The 21,012-nt window shown below is 39.6% G+C and overlaps 1 protein-coding gene across 2 annotated transcripts in view; it reads left to right on the forward strand.

Moving 5' to 3' along the window:
* Positions 1–7,602: 7,602 nt before the first annotated feature.
* Positions 7,603–21,012, forward strand: part of USPL1 (ubiquitin specific peptidase like 1) — a 14,594-nt gene continuing 1,184 nt past the window's right edge. The window contains exons 1-9 of one of the 2 annotated variants that reach the window (XM_084306550.1): positions 7,603–7,733; positions 11,462–11,629; positions 12,197–12,325; positions 12,851–13,505; positions 15,566–15,652; positions 16,065–16,194; positions 17,463–17,588; positions 17,841–18,001; positions 18,936–21,012. The exon at positions 18,936–21,012 is cut by the window's right edge and continues 1,184 nt beyond it. In XM_084306550.1, the coding sequence (XP_084162676.1) occupies positions 11,534–11,629; positions 12,197–12,325; positions 12,851–13,505; positions 15,566–15,652; positions 16,065–16,194; positions 17,463–17,588; positions 17,841–18,001; positions 18,936–20,818 (3,267 nt within the window). In that variant the 5' untranslated portion in view covers positions 7,603–7,733; positions 11,462–11,533 and the 3' untranslated portion in view covers positions 20,819–21,012. Of the gene's footprint in view, positions 7,734–11,461; positions 11,630–12,196; positions 12,326–12,850; positions 13,506–15,565; positions 15,653–16,064; positions 16,195–17,462; positions 17,589–17,840; positions 18,002–18,935 lie in introns of those variants that run through there. The other variant, XM_084306551.1, reaches the window with a different exon arrangement.

Here is a 21,012-nt window from a genome sequence, read left to right on the forward strand (position 1 = left end):
AGAGTAATTTTGGAAGCGGCCCAGCCATATGTGAGTAGGTTTTGGTGTACAAGAACAGGATGGAGTGAAGTAGGGGGTGACGAACTACTGAGTGAGGCAGGATGCACACGGCTGGGTCCTGGCTTCACGTTAGGTCTCACGGGTTGATGAGTACAGGATAGAGGTCCTGGTCTGAGAGATACCTATAAAACCGGAGAAAATAACAGCACTGGCAGCAGCAGTTCAGGTTTGTACTCAGTTTTATACCTTTTCTTTCCACGCATGAAGAAGTGACTTAATATGGCATAGCACCGATAGTTTAAAATAAAAAAATAAAATCACTGAAACAATCCACATGTAAAAAGAAAAAGCTGATATATTTTATAGAACTATGATTATCCAACAACACAAACATGAATTACAAAGGCAGTTTGCCTTACACTAATTCAGTAACATCCCTCTGAAGCATGAAATACAGTAACAATTTACACTATACAGTGAGACACGAACTCTGGGACACTAATTAAAGAGAGAAGAAAAACTCATCTTCTAAAGAATGATTTTATTTAGGTATTTATTTCCTTCTAATATAAGTAACCTCAGATATTAATACAACTTATTTAAAACTAAGTTTATATAATGGAAAGAGTACAGAATATTTTTATTTGGTTCATTCATTAGGATTTCATGGTGATTTTTGTTGATTGTGGACACTACTGAAAACTAAAAAAATGCTCTTTAAATAGTAACAACAACATGGAAAAGAGCAGTAGGATGTGCAAAAAGACTGGCTATGCACTTTAGCAGCATTGATAACCTTGCTCTCTCCCATCTGAGAGGCATTTTTGAACGTCAATATTTTAAGAAATGCACTGAAAACCTTTTAAATTACTCTTAAATTTAACTTAAACTTGTTCAAGACATTATTTACCTGCCTTCCCAAAGCATTCATTAACGACCACTGCTGTATGTTTGATTGCATGGAGGGCTTTTTTAGTACTAGTTGGATTGCATAGAGGGCTTGTCCCTATTTGACCTGAGATTAAAACTACTGATATAAAATTCCCATCTTGGATATTTTTATTTTATAATCTTGACAAACATATTAAATGCTTTTTGATTAACAAGCACTATTTATTTGATAATTTTCTGCTTAATAAAGCTGAATAATTAATTTTACTAATTATTTAGGTTCCCTTTCAATAGTATGTTTAATACTACGTTGCTTTTCTGTTAAAAAAAAAAAAAAATCACTGAAAAATACCTGCTGGCAACAAAAACAACTGCGTTTGCATGTTTATGGCAACCCCGTATGTTCTGTGACATTCTAGTTGAGACAGAAAGCTTAAAACCTGAACACCAAGTAACGACTGACTGTCCTGGCCCCTTGTCTGAGGGAGGAAGGAACAAAGTATGGGGATGCTTTTGTGATACCACATACAGACAGATATGTGCAAACCTTGCCAGGTACTGCTGCTATGTAAGAAGCAGCTTAGTAGATGTTGACTGAGTTTTTGTCAAAGTGCAAAACCACTTTCTTGACAACTTGGACTAGAAAACAAGACAAAAAGACAGCTCTGAACGTCACTCACACTGCCTCGTGTACAGAGGACTACCCCAGTATCCCAGTGATGTGACACCAGCGCACCTCAAAACCTCCTCCATTAACACGCTGCAGGCTGTATGAAAATGAGCTGTGTGGCCAGTTAATACCACCTCTGGCAGAAGGAAAAAGCACTGTCAGGCTGAAAGGGACAATTACAGCCAGCCCCTTCTGTTTTAAAGGCAAAGGTGGAAATTAGGCTTTATGTGGAACAATTACTGAACATTACCACGGCTCTGGAGTGTATTATTTCTAATTGTAAAGCAGAAAGAAAGGTTGAGAGATTGACAGGGAAGAGGACATGCAATTAGATCCATTTAACAGGCCAGCAGGTTGCAGCACATGAGAATTGGCGGGGTGATAAGTTTACAGCAGCAAACCAGAGGTGGCAACTTGTGGTTTCAGCTAGAAGCTAAACCATTGATATTTTGGGCACCAAAAGGGAAAAAAAAAAAAAAAAATACTGAGAGTAAGAGATTTGGTTTTGTTTCCTCCTCCAACCACCTCCCTTCCACCCCCAAACACTGGAGGCCCTAAGTTATAGGAAAATGCTTTACAGACAGTTTGGGAAATTGGGAAATTTGTGTTTATTTATTTATTTGAGAAGGATAATGGTCTTCAGGCCTAACATTTTGATTTTGAGGGTGAAGAACCACACGTATTCCTATAGCAACCAGCACAGCAAATTCAGTCTTGATGTGGCCTTTGAGCACTACCAAAAAATAGACAGTTCACATGTCCGGTTTTACGTCCTGCACTTCACAAAGACCAATTATTTTCTCTGTTTGACCAACCCCACCTAAAGGAATTAATTCAGACTCACTAGCTGTTTCACAAAAACACAGTAACACTAAGCCCTGTGCTACTTTTTTAGACTTAAATGCAAACAAAACAACAGAAAACCCACAACCCCCAAACCAGAGGGCAATGCAAAAACAGGAAAGGCTTTGCTTACAGGTATATTTTAAGTTTGCTGGGACTAGTTGTATGTGAACTTAACGAACTATCTAGATTCATGCAATTCTGTGAAAAATCAGGAAAGCACACAGTATATGTTGGCAATTCAAGAAAGATGAGATGGGACAAGTATTTTCAAACTGCTGAGAATATATATATATATTTTGCATTTATGTAGTACTTACTAGAAAGAGATGAGTCTAACTTGATCCTCTGCACATTCATGTCAGTAACTATAACAGTATAAACATCCTTACCCAGGATGTTTTCCTAAATTGTTTGTAGAGAGAAAAAAAATAATCTGAGTTTAAGCATGAGGACTAAGAAATAATGTTTGGCACTGTCCTCCTAAGTTTTAGCTCGAGTATATAAGAGACTGGACGGAAAAGTCTGTGATGGACAGGTAACAATATGTCAGTATATGTTTAACTAGATAAGCAAGAATGAATGAGTTCACACTTTTAAAACGTTCATGAAATTTATCATTGCTCCTCTTCCTTTCTCAAGGCTTCTCATACTCCTCCAACTATCAGAAGTTGAAAATCTTGAAAGTAACAGAAACTAGAATACAAGAAAAGGTATCCTGGAGCATGTTACAGACCGTAATAAGATTCTGGTTCATCTCTTAGCCAGCACATTATTTAATATTCTTCATTCCACTAACATCTAAACCGTTCTGCAGGCAGGGTATGTAGAAACTTTCCAAAACTCATATGGGTTCATCTTTTATTAATGTGTTTGATTATTGCTTGTTTTCAAGAAAACAAAGCAGGCAACTTCCAAAGTAAATCTGAAATCTGAATGAAGTAACTAGATCCTTTTTTAAAGTGTCATATGTTAGATTCAACATTGTACGTTTGCATAGGTGTAGTTTGATTTTCCTGTTATAATAACACAGAAAAGAGAAGCAGCACAAACCAGCATCATCCTGATTTTCCTGAGTCCTGCAAAACACCACCTTCAGATGCTACTGCTGAAACGTGCTGCTCTCAAAATTCATGAGTCACCTTACCAATGTAAATGGCTTTGAATTCCGCCATGAGTCGATCATTTCAAACTACAAGCAAAGCTAAGAAAAAAGAAATCACACCTTAGAAATCTCAGACTTCCATGCAGCAGAAGAGAAAACCAGTACAAAACCAAAAAAAAAGGGAAAAGGGAGACAAGTAAAATCAACCTTTAGAGACCGACATCAGTAAAACAAACAAAAACACACACACAGAAAATATCATGAGACCAGAAACCAGCACATCTTATCTGGGCATGAAGTATTAACCATGATTTTTTTCATTTCATTTCAGAACACTTTGCTTGCCCTAACCTTTTTTATTTTTCTGTCTTTTAACCAATGCATCTCCAGACTTCCAGATGACTTCTTTAAGTCCTTGCTGTTATAAACATGCCGACAAAGAACGATCTTGGCACTTACAAAACCCTGAATTTTGCTGGGCTGCTGTTATATCACCCCATGTTGGGTCCAAGTCAATCTCTCCCATCAGCACTAAAATTTATGCTGACTTTCAGCGTAACACCGTGATGCCACAGCAACATACCCAAACTGGACTGGAGAAGTCCTAAGGACACAAACACAGCGACCACGGTCAGAAAAAACATCCCTGGTTTCACACTGTCAAAACTGCATTGCATCACTGATGCTTTCCCAGTAGATATATTTCTGAAAGCAATTCATTTCTAAAACTCCAAAGCCTGCTAAGTTTTGACTACCGTTCCCTGTTGGATTGGAGTCAGAGAGATACAGGCTGTAGGATAGGGAGGTAAAATAACTCAAAGAGCAGAATGAAATGTAAGAAAAAATATTTTGAAGAGCAGCTGCAATTCCCAAATGGAAATCTTTGCCATGATTACCGAGAACATTGCATCAAGCTTAAAGTGTTCCGTTTATAACAGTTTCCACCTCTGTTACAGAGCGAGAAGATGCTCCTGTTAAGGATGACAAAATAAGAACCACCCTTAAGAGTCAGGGAAACAAACAAACAAAACCTTTACCTCAGAGCAGTGAATTGATTTCTCTTCCTTTGTCAAGGCTACAGATACTATAGTAGGGTAAACGTAGCATTTATTTTGAAAATTCAGGAGCAAAATAGCCATTAAAATGTCTTACAAGAGGTTTTTACTCCAGGAAAAAAAAAAAAAAAAAAGAAAGAAAGAAAAAAAAAAGGATTTAAATAGGTCAGCACCTAAAAAAGAACCAAGTGCATATTTTGGCTAGTGATTTTAAAACCCTCATCTCAAAAAAGGCCTCCTTTTCTTTGGTTGAAATCCTAGGATGCAAAGGCCAAGGGATACTGCAAGTACCTATCAGCATCAGTAACGTCAGTAGTAATAAAATAATCCAGTTTGTGGACTTAAAGTTAGTTATGAAATGCAATAAGGTTTACAATCACGGAAATCTGGATATTATATACACAAAACCTACCGAAACTGCGATTATCATGACTGTAAACTTTCCTGTTATAATGTTAACATAACATTACTGATGTATTTAAGCATTAAACAGGAAAAAAAAAAAAAAAGAGGTATACAGATAGTTAATTAGTTATTGGATTCTTCTTACGTTTTCAAAAAGGTACTTTGTACCTCTAAATTTTAATTTTGTTAGTTTTTGGAAAAAGAAGAAAAAAACAAGAAGCAAACACAAACCCTGAAAAACAAAACGTTCAAAGCAAAGATTTTCAGTTGGTACCTCCCACTCCGTATTTGATTTCTCGGGAACCATCAGCCATGCAGTGACAATCTGGTTAGAAGCAAGCAGCCAACGGGTATGTAATTTGCATGTGAAAATATTTTTAGAAGACACACATGAACGGCATATGTTCTCAGCCTGAGCACAGTCTACTATCTATATACCCAGAATATTATTTCCCCAACATTCATAATTATTTTCCAGGTAATGATTCCTGGTACAGATTTGAAAACAACATGTTTATCAAACCTTAGCACCACTCATTTTTTGAGTTCACCTTAGGATGGGGTGTAAAAAAAGCCTCTATATAACTCAATTTTCTCCTCCATATCTGAATATACTAACAAAAAAAAGGAAGGGAAGTTTTTTGCTGTTACACTGCATGCTCAATTCTCACATTGAAGAGGCTTCAGTCATGGAAAGAGCCCATTCCACACATGCCTTTTAGAAATATAATAAATGAAAATGAATTCTTAAACTGTTTTAAAGTCTTTACTGCAGATATAATTACAAAGTGGGTAGATTATGTTTGAAAAGACTGCAAAGAGAGGACACTGACACAAAAGTTAAATCAGATAGATAGTACACCTGCCTGAACCCAAGCAGCTTCAAAAATCCTATCAGAAACCCCTTCTACTCTTCCCATGTGAACTACAGCCAGTAGTCAAATCAAGTGCTCATACAGTTTGTTAACTAAAACTAAACTAAGTTTAGTCAAGCCAAACCATGTCAGAGGAAACAACATTTGAACAAATCGCAAGCCTGACTAGATCCTAAAGCCTTCCAGCCCACATCTGGAACATCCAAACCAATTCCTGGTAACTCTGGAGTTTGCATCATGTAATATCTATTACTTTAGCGCTGTTTTGTTCAGGCTGAATGAAGATTTACTGTATTGTGAGCTGTTTCTTTTCTTTGCCAAGATGTAAACTCTTCCTCAAGGTCACGTGAAACTCCCTCTTCACATACATAAACTCAGGTCTGGATTCTTTCTCTGGCCCAAGCCTGCCTTTATTCAACCTGCACATCAAGGAGAAACACCAGCAAATTATTCTGTGGCACTTCCCAGGATACAGAAAATACCTGAGACATACATTAACTTACCAAAACAGCTGAGGACAAAACCAAACCAAACCAAAGCAGAAAAACGAGGCATTAGCTGACCATAACATCTTACCAGCATCAAGTCACAAATTCCAACCGATCAGACAATTGCAATCTAAAGCAGGGCTTTTTCAAAGTCAGTCCACACTAACAAGCAGGGAAGAAGCCTGCTTAATCATTCGAGAGCGCAAATCCACACAAGCAAACAGCTTTTACCCCATGATGTTAGGCAGCACACACTCATGTTTGATGGAAGCCCAAAACAAAACAGGGGGCTCTAGTCACCCTGGTGAAAGTATAAACAAGCTAAAATTTATTATTGAAATTAATATACAGAACATATAGTAATTTTCATACATCCAAACATTGTATCTTGACCGTAAGTAAGCGTTACCAGTGCTGAAACCACAATGCACAGCGTCCTAAAATGCCACGAGGAAAATCTCTGCATGCATACAGCTCCAGTTAAGTTACACCATGACATTATTCAACATATTGCATTATTTGACCAGCCTTAACATTCATAAAACAACTGAAAGAGATGAAACGCACATGCCATGCCTGATGTGCTGTGTGTGAGCACTGGCCTCGATGGCTGTAGGGCCAGCTCCCCCCTATAAAACATACCCCAAAGCGCTTTATGCTCCTAGGGAAAAGAAGTGGATCCTCTGCAATGAAACCATCAAGACTAATGGATCGAAAGCCAAGGTTAAAAAGTACTCCTTACAAAATTATTACCAAATGTCATTGCAATCTGTCTCCAGCCAGGCAAACAGTTCCCTCCAGCAGACACCCCAAAAACATCAAACTTCAAACCATCGCTACGCAAAGAGAAGGAAGCACTCAGACAGCAAAAACCAGCTTACAGACGTTACCACGGAGCCAACAGACTATGAATTTCACGATGTACAGCGTACAACACCAAATGTTTTTTGTTTTTTGTTTTTTTCCAAACCCTGACCGAGGGTGCGGTGCCAGCCCCCCCCGCAGCCCCAGGAGGGGAGGGGATGCGCTGGGCGAGCACCCAGCCATCCCAGCCTCGTCTCCCACACACCCAACCTCCACGGCCGGCCAGGAGAAGCCCTCTCGGCCACCTCAGCGAGCTGAGCCCTTCGCCACCGAGGGAAAAGAGGAGGAGGAGGAGAAAGAAGGAGGAGAAGGAGGAGGAGACGCCTCAGCCCCCCTCGCCCCCCCAGCCCGCAGCGCGCAGGCTCCCGACATGGCGGCGGGGAGGCGCCGGAAGCTGCGCGGCTGAGGCGGGCGGCGTGGGGCGGCAGGAGCGCGATGGAGGACGGCCCCAGCCCGCCGAGGGCAGCCCGCTGAGGGGGCTCGGGGAGCCCGGGGAAGCGAAAGAAGCGAGGGGAGACGCCGAGAGCCCTTTAAGGGGTGAGTAGTGCGGCGTCCAGCCCTGTCCCGGCTCGGCTGGGCTGTGCGGGAGGTGGCGGTGGAGCGGGCGCGGTGCTGAATGCCGACTGAGTATTTCTCGTCAGTAGCCGTGGGTTTATGGCGTGTGTGCCCTCAGGGAGCGCTGGCTGGAAGCACTGCTGGGGAAAAGCCCCCTCAGGGTGAGGGACCGGTGTGTCTACGCACGCATGTGCCCCATGTGCTCCTTGCCTGTGCTCTGACCATTAACCGTGTGTTCTTCCCTCTGCAGCCGTGCCGTAGTGTGGAGCACACTGGATGTGGACTAAAAACTAAGGAGGTTGTTTAACCGTAGCTTTTTCTGAAGCACCTGGATGCCTTTTGGTGTCGAAGGGCAGCAGGCAGCTCCAGCTGGAGCCCTGACCCCCCTGGCCCCCAGGCTGGGGCTCTGCCTGCACCGAGCCCCTTCCTGAGACCTTGCATCTCTTACTGGCATAAACTGCACCAGTTCAGGCTCTATTTTTGACACCTAGCTCACTATTTTTTCACAAGGGCTCAATGACATGGCAATAAAATGCTTAATCCTTGTCCCCTTGTTATACACGCATCCAAGCATTTACCTCAGGACATTTCAGAGAGGTCCAGATCCTTTAGGACAGCAATCACATTGCAAGCTGCTTTACTTTGCAACATCACTGTTTTTATCTTTAGTTTGTTGTTTAGTTTCAGATTTAAAAAAAAAAAAAAAAAAAAAAAAAGACATGTAAAGAACACATATATAACACAGGGAATATAAACTTGCATGACTTTTTTTCCTCAGACCTTAGTTTGTTTCTTTCCATCCTTTCCCGTCAATATTCCCTTGATGAAGGAATGAAGACTTGTGAGGTGATTTACAAGGACTTCCTCCTTAGTGTCCCTTTCACCTTTAAGCAGAGAGATTTTCTCTTCACTGAAATGTGATCGCTGTTCTGTCACCTGCAGCTTGTAGATGATTTTTGTTTTTATTGTGTCACAAGGCATAGCTCCTCTTATCAACAAGCCAAGGTCCCTTTTAGTGTAGAAGTCCTTGACACTTTACATGTTTTCTGTCTTCTTCCTTCCAGAGCTCATCAGAGCTTCTCATAGGCCGATTTAACTTATTAAAAATAGCAGAAAAAACTGCTGTGTTTTACTGAGCTTCCTGCTGTTTTGTGTGTTCAGTTAGCTCGTGGAAAGCCCGGTGAGGATGTGAGCCGCCAGGGATGGTGTGGGAGTGGGAAAGAGGAGAAAAGAGAGCAAAAACATCCCTATCATACAGCAGTGAGCCGTTAGATCAACTTAACTACCCAGGGAACCATAAGCAGCCCAATAATTATACCAGGTCCGCAGCACATTTTGCATTACATTTTTTAAATAAGAAAAGTAGTGTAAATGTTTTAAAGCATGACGCAGTAAGCTTGAAAGCACACTTCTATCTGTAATGCAGATATTACACATTACTACAATGGGTTGTGTCAGTCCTTCATCCATCAGGCTTTTGGGTGGCTATTTTTCATGGCAGCTGCAGATCTGATGTGCAGTTTTTGTACTTTGTGCAGCGTCTGCTAGTAGCTTGCTGTAACTTTACATGTGCTGATGTACAGGCACACCCCTTGGACCCATTCTGTGCATCTCAGGCTGGCAGATCGATTTTGTTCATTGATGGTTGATGTATGAAAAAAAAAATGACAATTTTGTTAATGTTTATTACATTCAGAAGGGCAATAAATGCACTGTAGCACTACTGCTGGGTGATTCACAGAATCACAGAATCATTAAGGTTGGAAAAGACCTTCAAGATCATCTGGTCCAACCATCCCCCTACTACCCATGTCACCCAAGGAGGCACCGTACTTCTCAAAACAGTATTTAAGCTTTAAAAAAGAAGAGCAGAAGTAACAACATACAGAGTGCGTCAAGATGATTTGTATTTATGTGGTGAGAAATTGCTTAGGGTTCCAGTCATGTCATCTACATATTTTGTTTGTTTTAGAGGCCTGACACTGCTTCAGGCCAAGGAGTTGTATAAAAGCCCTCTGGAAAAAGTTAGAGACATTTTCCTGTTAGCTATAGTTTGGAGCATAAAGTTGCTGTGTATCTTAGTAGGACTGATACCTGTGCAACTTCATTAATTGTTTAAAAAAACAAAGTCCTAGCTAGACAAGGAGTAATAGAGAGGCGAGGCACGGTGTCATCGTGCCACTGCTGCCATGTCAGAAGTTGGAGAGCTTGGCTTTTCTTTGTAGTCCAATACACTTATATACTTTTAGCTAATCTATTAAGTTTTACCTTGAGTGAGCTTGGGACCATGTTGCTTGCACATTTTCACCCTACTTTGAAAACTAAACATAATCTCTAAGGCACACATGCTTTGATACTTTCTCACCTTTGGTTAAAACCGTTAGTTTTATAAGTCTGTTTATACTGTGCTGCAGCCTGGTTAATTCTGAAAAGTGCTGCTGAGCACCTCGAAAGTGTCAGCAGGACACACCAGCATCTCGTTTTGACCCTCTCAAGTGGTCATAGGAAATTGATTGGAAAAGAGTTGTTACGTTTTGCAGGCTGCACTTCTTAAAATTTGTTAATACTGTTGATTTTTAGCAATCTGCCCAGTTCTGTAGGGTCTCCTTTGCCCAGTATTAGGGATGATTTTGGTTGAACTGGTATTCATGCAGGTCTCCAAGAATGCCTTTTCTCAAAAGGAACTGCAAACTGAGTTCTGTAGGGTAAAGAAGCGTTGAAGGGGCATCATGCTGTGGGGAAGGTTGTTGGTCAGTGGAAGTATTGAACAAGAAACAGTCATGGCTCAAAGGAAGATATTAACCTTGATGACTTTGCTATTCAATTTGCCTTAACGTCCTTCTGAATCAGAAATATGTATATATATTCTATTTATTTTTCCATTTGAAGTCAGCAGGAACAGAAGAATTGGTTCCTGGAGTTTTAAACTCCTTTTCTGGCTGGTTCAAGATGTAGTTAGCTTCAGTGCCAGCCAAGGAATGGGTTTACAAGGGCTTAAGGAGCTGCTTTCTGATGTGTCTAGCTTGTTTTTACTGAAGTCTTCCACCATAAGTGTGTGTAAGTGTGTATGACGTGTGAGAAAGGCAAAATTTGGCCCTGAATTCCAGAAATCATATGAAATGGACTCTGTGATGTTATTTGTAAAATATGGAATAGATTTAGGTAGCAATGAGACTGCAGAACTTCAGTTTGCTAGGAAGACTATAACATCGTTAAAATAACAGAACAGGATAAACTTTTTATAGTCTATTATGCATTAAAGTCACTGTTTTGAAAGCCGCTGAAGTGTTTTGGGGGCTTTTAGTTTTGTTTTGTTCCTGTATCTATAAAGAGTGAGAGCTCATTGTAGCCATTTTTAAAGAAATTCCTTAATTCTGAGGGTTAGATACAGTAAGTTGAGATGCCTGGGCAAGATGTCTACATTTCTGCCAAGTATAGTGCACTTTGAAAATAAATGAGACCTTGAGGGTGCAAAGAATAGATAAGTTTGCAAATCCAGGGCCTAAAGCTGTTAAATCTGGTGTGTGTGACTTAAATTAAAGTTTTGAGTTCAATATGCACTAGAAAATAAGTATTTTCCATCGAGAAAATACTCTTCTGAATTCATTCTCACAGGTAATATGGGCTGCGTTATTGCTGGTGTATTTTTTTTTTCTCCAAAATTTAACTGAATTTTTCTTTAATTGTTGTATTCGCTTCTTATTTTTCAGGAGTCTTTGAAAAAATCCTTAGTGGTCATGACATTGTTACAAGTGACATAAATTAGCCAGTGGCTCAGAGTGATGGATACCCAGAAGACTACAAATGGTTTGCAAGTGATTGGAGAAGGGACTGGTATAGGGAAATCGACACTCCACATGGTGGGGTATTTGGGAAAAGTCAGTTGAAACTTATTTTACATGTGTGCAAAGTTCATATTTTTCTCTGCTTTGAGAGATTTTTAATTGGTCTTAATTTTACAAAAAAGACAAAATAAATCTCCAAATTATTTTCCACGGAAATCTATAACAATGGCGAAAGATTATTATAACCAGATCTGTGTCTATGAACTTAATATGAGCACTACTTTTATGACTGTGCGTTCCTATGAGAACTTATTCATAGTTCAAAGATCTGAGCTTGTGTTCCCTGGCAATAAGTGTCCTTTGGTTTAGCATAACTGGAATGAAATGTTGCAAAATTGTGTTGTTAAAGATGCCTTGCTAAATATTTGAATGCTTAAGTAAAAAGATAAATTCACAAAGATCATTCTACCCTATGAATATGTGTCTTATAAATAAGGACAAAACCTAATCTAGTTGATTTTTTTATAGTCTGTTGGGTGTTACATGCTTAGAAGTTACACATTGCTTTTCTATCTTGGTATGGATGTATGTCTTAACTTGGGATAATATATAAAGAGCAAGTTTTTCAGCTATTTTTTTTATTCTTTTATTTTTTTTTAGAGCTGTAATTCTGTGGAGATACGTTCGTCTGAATATTGTCCAGTCTGCAAAGCCAAGGGCGAGATCCAAACTTTACGCACTTACCGCATCAATTTTCAAGAGTCCATTTTTCTTTGTGAGAATCCTCAGGTATTACACTGATCACCAGTTCTGTTGGCTTGTGTTGAGGCCTTTGCCATAAGGCTTTACAACTTCAGAGATGGGGATTTGACTGCGTTCTCCCAGTTGCAGAACAGCCACGTTTGTCAGACCCTAACAACATGTGGTCTAGTGCATCGGGCTGAACTGAAAGATACCTTGGTGCCAAATTTGTACCCTAAAGGAATGGACTTTGCAGAGTGAGAGAGGAGGGCTCTCCTTAGCAGAATTAGGGTGTCCTTCTGGGGCTGGAAGTGGAGAGTTTGGATTTTATTGGAAAAGCAACGTTGATTATTACTACTGATAGATATAATTCACAATTGCTTATAGGACAGTAGTTGGATGAAATTCTCTGTCTGTCTTACATATGTTGAATTTACGTATTGATTTCATTAAAATATCACTTCACACAAGTCCTACGTTCCATTCTGAGAATATGGTTTGTACTTTTTTTTAGCTCTTGTTCACCTGAAATTGCATTGTAGATCTCATTCTAACTTTCTTCCTTCCCTTTAGTGTATCTACCCACTTGGTTATAAACCGTTTAACAGCATCATTATTTCTGCCGATTCAGAAAATCACCAAGTTCCATCTACTGATAAGAAAAGGAAATTGTGTGATATCAGTGGCTTTTCTCCCGTTGAATCAAATCCGAAACGAGGCAGGACTAATAATGTGGTAAATGTTGAGCAGCCTGTTAATACGGACCCTGTTGTCAAAAACTGTGCGAACGGCTTACCTGTCCCCAAGTTAAGTGCACACGATGTGTTACAAAATGACCAGCAAAATCCTAGTAATGGGGAGTCCTTCAAGCAGAAGGTGGGTTTTGAAACAACCCCCAACACCGACAGCCATCAAGAAAATCTGCCTGGGACTCCTAGTCCCAGAAAACAACTCTTGCCAAATTCTGAACACTGCACGACAACGTCTGAAATGTTGCTCAGAAGTGGTAAAGGTTCCACGAATAACACAGATTTATGTCTGCAGTGGAGAAACAGGCATAATCTTTGTTGGTTGGATTGCGTTTTGTCAGCGTTGGTACACTTAAAGACATTAAAATGTGCTCTGGCGGAAGAATGTGATGATGAAAAACGTTTACTCCAGAGACTCTTAACAAAATATAATCAAGCAACTGTGCTTCTGAATACCTGTAAAAGGAGTAAATTAAAAGGTGAGTAAATGCAGCTGCTGTTTTTTCATATGCAAACTGATCTGATCTAAAGTATATATTTGGAATTTAGTACAGTGCACTTAAATAGTCCTCCTTTCTATTTCAAGATCACAGAAGAATGAGTTCCAGCTCAGTACCATGAATTTGCAGAGTTGCGTGCTTTATCTAGCAGATTCCCAGTGACCTCTGCAATTGCTTAGCTTGGGGTAAAGGTGCCCACTTTGAAAGCAGACATCAAATACTAAGTATCCATGACAATTTTCGTGATAACAAGTAGAGAATTTGTGAATTAAATAGTTGAGCCACACTTTTTATCCTTCCCCTTATGTTGGTTAACTATTGCAATGCTGTTTAAGTCTTAATCTTCATTTTGGATCATTTTGGTTGTGGATTAACCTGGTTTATGTTGTCTGGAAAGTTTTAGTAAATACTCACATGTGCAGCTTAACAGATTCAAGGGCTGTAACCTCCAAGCACAGAGGCCACAATGAGCAGCTGAGGGCAACCTCTTATGCAGCACAGCTGGAATTAGAGGAGGATGTGTCACTGTAATCTATTAGGATGGCCTTTGATCATTTTCTGTACTGTCAATCCAGTTTGAGGCTCTTGCATTAAGATTTATTTTTCCTAGTCCGTTTGATTGGACCCATTGGAGTCGCAAGTCTGAACTTCTAAGAGATCAGCCTTCAGAGAATTACTGCAGATCTTTGGCTAGCCAGTACCTTTTATAAATTGTTTTCAGTAGGCATTCCAGCAAAAATGTATGCTGGAATATATAGACTGTAGTCCTAAAACAGCATTGACAACTTAAAGAATATCGTATGTTTCCTGGAAAGGACAGTGGGCATATCAAAAAAGGTTTAATCCACCTTGTGACAGAGAAAAAAGTACTTTGAAGAGGCAGAAAAAAAATCCAAAGAAATCCTGTAGTAATATTTATTTATAGCAAATATGTAATATTTGCTATTTACCAGAAAGGTTGATTTTTAGGTTTTCAGATGTTACCTGGAAGTCCTCTGCTGTCACAACACCTGAGAGATTTTTCCTTCCCCTCTGACATGCTGCTGCTGTGTTTGCAAAGGAGCTCTGGTATGGAAGAGCCCTTTGTGGGGATGTTAGCTTGCTTGCCTTAGGAAGGACGCTGCAATATGGTGGTGTTTGAGACAGCTTAAACCTTTTATTTTCCAGGAATTGCTGCAAAACAGGTTAGTTTATTTGGGCACCAGTGGAGAGGGGATTGGAAGAAGAGTGTTATTATGGAGAATAGGTGTTGTACTGATTTTGCCCTTCTATCTAATTTTTCAGCATCTTTTACACATGGCTGTTCTCTGAAACAATCAAAAACAATAGAGCTGCAAGAAACTGTTTTTACCTTTTTTATATACACATAAAATTTATAAGAAATGGTTCTCACAACTATTCTAAATCCTTTAATTTGTGCAAGTCATGATCCCGATTGTGTAGTGGAAGTTATGTTCTTGTTTGTGCTTATAGTGTGTACGTGCGTAAGTATTGTAACTTGTAAATTTAAAATACATACAAATACAGATATACAAATTTTAAAATATTTCAAAATTTAAAAATTTTGAAAAGGCTGCCTTAGGAACGTAGTATTTAACATTTAAATGCCTTATTACAAATTGTATGATGTCATTCCAAAGCACATAAGCAAATTTTTGTGTTTTTGATCTTAATGCTTAGGTTTTAAAATCTACTCTTAATCTCCAAACCTCTAGGGTTTGTAATGTTTGGCTGCATTAATCTTACATGTCTTTACCATCTAGCTATCGGTATGCACTCTTAGCCATAATTTAAGTCAGGTTGAGTTGTTTTGGGTTAGCAGACTGCAGTAAAACATATAACTTCTGTAAATTCTTCTCTGATTTTCAAATCAATTAATACCAAGCGCTGTCTATTTTTACCAACACTTTTAGGCAGTTGTTGATCAATATGAAAGGTATCTGTTTGCAGAGAAGGAGTGCATGTTAGGGGTACTTGTGTGTGAAAGGGTAGAGGTGTTGCACATAAATACATGAAAGCATATGTGTTTTTTTCCATAGATGTTCTTCCAAAAGCAGAATTACATCTCAATGAAATCAGAAACAGAATTTTTACTCAGCTTCAACCTCTACTTAAATGTGGATTGGGTAAGTAGTCAGTGCAGCAGCTCAGTATTTATTTTTGGAAAACTTTACACGTAAAGCCTGTTAGCATGTCAGCACATAAAAATATGTATGTACATACACGGGCAAGACAGCTTGCAAATACATTTTGCAATTTGTGACACACATAATTTACTGCGTGATTAGCTGATTTGTTATTTACTGCTTGTGAAGTTTAGAGGGTGTATTTGTGTCTTTGTAACTGTGCTGCATTCATGAAACTGTCTTTGAGAACAACCTGGTAACATGGATCAATGCCTTTGCTCGTGAGCGTTACAAGTACAGCCTTAGAGGGATTCCTTGAATTAGAATCGCAGCAGTAAGCTTATCTTCCTTCTTGAAGTACTGTTTTCTGATTTCAAACTCTGTGACTCTTTTTTCTGCCCTGTCTTTCAAGGTGAGGAAGAAAGTCCAGTGTTTGGACTCCCTTTGCTCTTAAGACAGGATCAACAAGCTGAGAACCTATTTTTGCATTCATTTTCATGGGAGTTTGAATGCATGCGTTGTGGCTACAAACACCAGGACCGGTGAGGTTTATAAATATACAACTTCTGTGTAACTGTTGTACTGTACTTTTTAAAATCTGCATGTATTAGGTGATTTTTTTTCACATCTCCGGGTTATGAACAGCTTCAGCTTGTTGGTGATGTTTTATGTGATTCTTTAGGCTAGCACTTGCAACTGGTTTAATTGTATTATGTCTTAGGAAAACGAGTTAATTAATTCTTAATTAAGAAAGAAATATTAGGTAACTGCAAGGCCCTGGCCATGCTCACTCTCATCATTTGCTGATGGTGTACGGATTGTTGCTGTTCTAAAGAATGTGTGCCTGGCACACGTTTGCTATTGAAGGGTTTCTGTAACGTTCGCTTGGATGACAAAGTGGATTACAAAAGAATCAGAGATTTGCTTACATAATATGTTGTAAAATACTATTACGAGGAAGTAATTTCTTGAGAATTGATTTAATTCGGGTAGCAGCAGGTGCCAGCTAGTCATTTAGGCTCCTTGTAAGAGACAACAGAAAAGAAGAGGCACCTTCAGAAGACAGCTCATTTTACTTGAAAAACACCTGTTTCTCTCCATTATCTAAAGTTTATACAATAGGCTTTTAGATCTACAAATGCAAAGGGACTAATTATATCTGTTAGACAGCCAGCTAATTTGTAGTCCTGGTTAATAAGATGTGTTCAAGAGCTTTTGTTACATACTGTGGTTTTTAAAAAGTTGAAAAATCTGGGGTTGGTTGAATGAAGAGGAATTCCTTCCTGTGGCTAATGAATGAAGAAGCTACCTTACTTCGTATCCCATACGTTGTGTTTCCATACAGTATAACTTCTGCATAATCTTTGCTCTGAATGTACTGTCCTTTGAAAATAACTCCATGTTTCACATGTATTGTGAGGTAGTTTGTTACCGCTTCCTTCTCTCCTTGAAGCTCTGTATTAGCTAGTAAATTATGCAGATCCTGGTGGAAGCTCTGCCTTGCGCTGAAAAGGAAGCAGAGATAACATGCTAAGGGACAAAGAGCAAATAATGCACAACTGAAGGTCGTGGAGCTGCTGAGAACAAACAGGGACTGATGGTGTTTGGCAGAACTGAATCCAGCGCTCGCTTGGATGCGATGCAGTCACAGTGGAATTCACGCAAATGGCATCATCTGAATAGAATTTGTCTTTGTCACAACGTTTTTGTGACTTTTTTCCCCTTGTAAAGTGCGTATAGTCATTGTTTTCTGATCAGCAAGTCATCTTTCTTTTTTTTTTCTTTTTTTTGTGTGTGTGTGTGTTTCCAGATGTAGGAAAACACTAACAACATTCACAAATATAATCCCCGATTGGCATCCACTTAATGCTGTTCACGTTGCTCCCTGTAACAATTGCAGTGACAGATCTCAGAGAAGACGGATGATTTTGGAAAAGTAAGTTTGAATATGCGAACTCGAAAATAAAATAAATAAAATTCTGAGACCTCATTTACTGAACATAGTGTCGCTTTCAAAAACAAACAGTTACCTTAGGCTTACAGAGATGCAGAACTTTAAACTCTGATAAATACTTAAATGCTGAAAACACAAGGAGTGTTTAATAAGGATGAACGCTGTAATTTTCCATGAGGGATTTTTGTCACTATTTTGTTGTAATAAACTGTTTCTTTATTGTCTCCTTATCAGAATACCCTCAATACTAATGATACATTTTGTGGAAGGCTTGCCGCATAACAACCTGAGGAATTACTCATTTCAGTTTGAAAAAGATTTCTACGAAATAACATCTGTTATTCAGTATCAAACAAATAAGAAGCATTTCATAACCTGGGCTTTGAACCCTGATGGTAAGAACCATAAATTCTGGTATAATACTTTGAGTTCTACGTTGAATAGCGGTTTATTGAATAATCTCAACTGTCCCTATCCAATAACAAGGATTTCTTTGTATCCTAAACCTAAACTTCATGTTAGGATTTTGTGAATACCTGTAGGAACTTTGTTAGTCGGGGTGAAGGTTTCACTTTGGTTTAACTGATTTGTTCAGCAGGGTTCTGTCCTCACTGGCAGAAATTACTTGGGTAGAGTCTTTTCCTTTCATAACTTTGTAAAAGTTAAAAAATACTGTGTAAGCACGGTATACTGATTCTCGTGCTTGTGCAGAGGAAGTGAGGTGCTGTCTTATGAAGTGTTCTGACAGTATGAAGATCGTTTACTGCCCGAGTTTAAGAAGAAATAGAGGAAACAGCTGGGAAGCACCTGGTTTTGAATATTCTATACATCGTGTATATGCTCTGTAAATCTATTTGTTAATTTTTAAAGCTATAAAATATTTGCTCACGACCTGTGAATAATTTACAGGTGACGAGGCAGATTCCTAAAATGAGCAGTTTCTCTTAAGCCCCCCCCTGCTTCCCACGCAGGCAATGAAAAGTTCTACTGAGAAACTTAATTTAAGAGGTAGTTCTTCTCTCAGGCGTGTGCAGGTATTTTCAGTCAAGATGTCAACATCGTTAGCACAGACAAAATACTTAGCTTTGTGTTTTGGTTGACCTACACTGACCTGTAATAATATTGCTGCAAATTCTGCTCGTGGGTGATCTTTTCGCAGTGGAAACCTCCTGTTTTTCTTCTGATGCAATAAAGAATGGAGAAAAAAAAAGATTATTTTCTGCCTGTCAGGGGAATGGGTTAATAAAAATGTTTGACAAGTGTCAGAGGATAGTGACTTCAATTTTAAAAGTCTCTGAGCCTTTACAGTGGTTGCTATTTATTTTTCAGGAGCTTGGCTTGAATGCGATGATTTAAAGGGTCCATACTGCAGGAGACATAAAAGATTTGAAGTTCCTCCAGGAGAGATTCATATTGTTATCTGGGAGAAGAAAACATCCCGTGTGTCAGAACAGAATTTCGAGGCTCAGAGGAAAAACATTGAAGATTCGCCTCTTAATAACGCACAGTCAAGTTCCTCAGTGTTGCATTGTGGTTTTGATAACGCCGTAGACAAAATACCTGCAGAACATCACAAAGAGGCTTCTGTGAGAATTCCAGATAAGAAACCACAGCAGGTAGCTGAGGTTGAAACTCATCACGGCTTAGAAAATCTGGCACACAATGATCTTGTAACGCTGATGCTTGAAGAGCTTCAGGTTGACTCGGAGTGTAAATCACTGTCCAACGGACAGATGGTGGGGAATGACCTTGTTGAAATGGGCACGCTGCAACAGCAGGAGTCAGCTCTTTCACCTAACACTCCGTGTGAGATTGCTGCAACTGGTCTAGCTATGAACAACACATGCGCGCTACCTGAAAATTCCAGCATTTGCTTACCCCTACAAGAGTTGAACCCAGCAAATATCACCCCTCCTGTGCCCCAAAATCACAGCCCCGACCCACCTGATTCATCACTTGCTCAGAGCACAGATGACAGAAGTAATTTACTTAACAGAGAACGTGGTTTAAATTCAGAACTAGAGATAAACCGTAAAATGCCACCAGTAGGGAATATTGGGCAAAAATCACCTGACCTGAAAGATGCGGGCAAATCTGTAGTTCATTCTAAGGTTGCAAATTCTTCTGCTGATAATAATTCCTTTCAGCCTTCGCACAAAGACCAAAAAAGAGGATTTGTTGGAAGCTGGGTAAAAAAAATGTTAAGCAAGAATACTTCTTTTATGCCTTCAAGTGCCTCAGCTCCAAAGACTGAGAGAAGTTGCAAAACTCCCTCAGTGCAAAAATTAAATGAGATGCCGTTGCCAGTTAAAAGAGCGAGTAACTTTGGGGGATTTCAAGGCAGAGGCGTGAACAAAGCAACTGAGGCCCCAAAGTCATCGCTTCCTCGGAGCAATGGTACTAATTTTTTATCAAATTTCAGAGGGTTTTCTCAAGGCACTTGTCTTCCTGCAAAAAATCGTGCTGCTCTTGAAGGCCCAGCTTGGAATAAGTCGGGAAATACGCTGAATACCTGTGGTAAAACGACTCAATTCCATTCACCGAGCCATAATGCTGGGAAGGTGGAAGAGTCGGATAGTGACAAAACAAGAAAGCTTCGCCTCAAACTGCTAAAAAAACTTAATGCTAAGAAGAAGAAGTTGGCTTCGCTCGATAGACTGGCAGTGGAGCAGATGAAACGTGGAAAACCCGTGAGCGGGGACGTGAGCACCCCGCCACAGGCCGAACCTCACAGTGACAGCGAGTTGCTGCAGAGCTTCTTGAGGGAACTGCAGGATCAGATCGATGCTGCAGATAATCCTTCTGAATTCAGTGTGACCTCAGTGTGCTCTAGCCAAAATAACGATGAAATACTGGCGGAATTGCTGTCCCCCACTTCCACTGTTGCTTCCTCGGAGGTTCCAAGAGGTGAGGATGAGTGCATGTACATGGAAATGGTGGACAGCAGCGGCCCAGCAGCGCTGCCTGTGGAGGAGACCGCTGGGTCACAAGCAGCAGTGACAAGTGAGGACCACAATTATTACAGTCCTGTGAAGGACAATAACTATGAACTCCATGCCGTGAGCAAACCCGGTGTGAAAAAGCTCGCTTTTGAAAGCCCTCCCAGGGAAGAAGATATCCTTGAGGATCTGTTCTCCATTTCAGCACCAAGCTCGACGGCTGGTGACATAGATTTACCTCATTTTGACGAAACTCTGTTTGAAACCTGGTAATTACTTGGTTTCTCGGTTCTAGGTTTTTTCCACATGATGTATATTTTGAAACAAATCACTATTAAGTTATATTTTCTAACTAGTTTAGTTGTACGCCGGCTGTACTTGAACTATTTGAGTTTTTGTTTTGTAAAATTTTATTGTAGTATACAAGCAAGGTTTTAATGTGTTTTATTTTTCCAAAAAAACAGTTG

The sequence above is a fragment of the Netta rufina genome (assembly GCF_964035555.1).
Source record: "Netta rufina genome assembly, chromosome: 1".
Classification (NCBI taxonomy): Eukaryota; Metazoa; Chordata; class Aves; order Anseriformes; family Anatidae; genus Netta; species Netta rufina.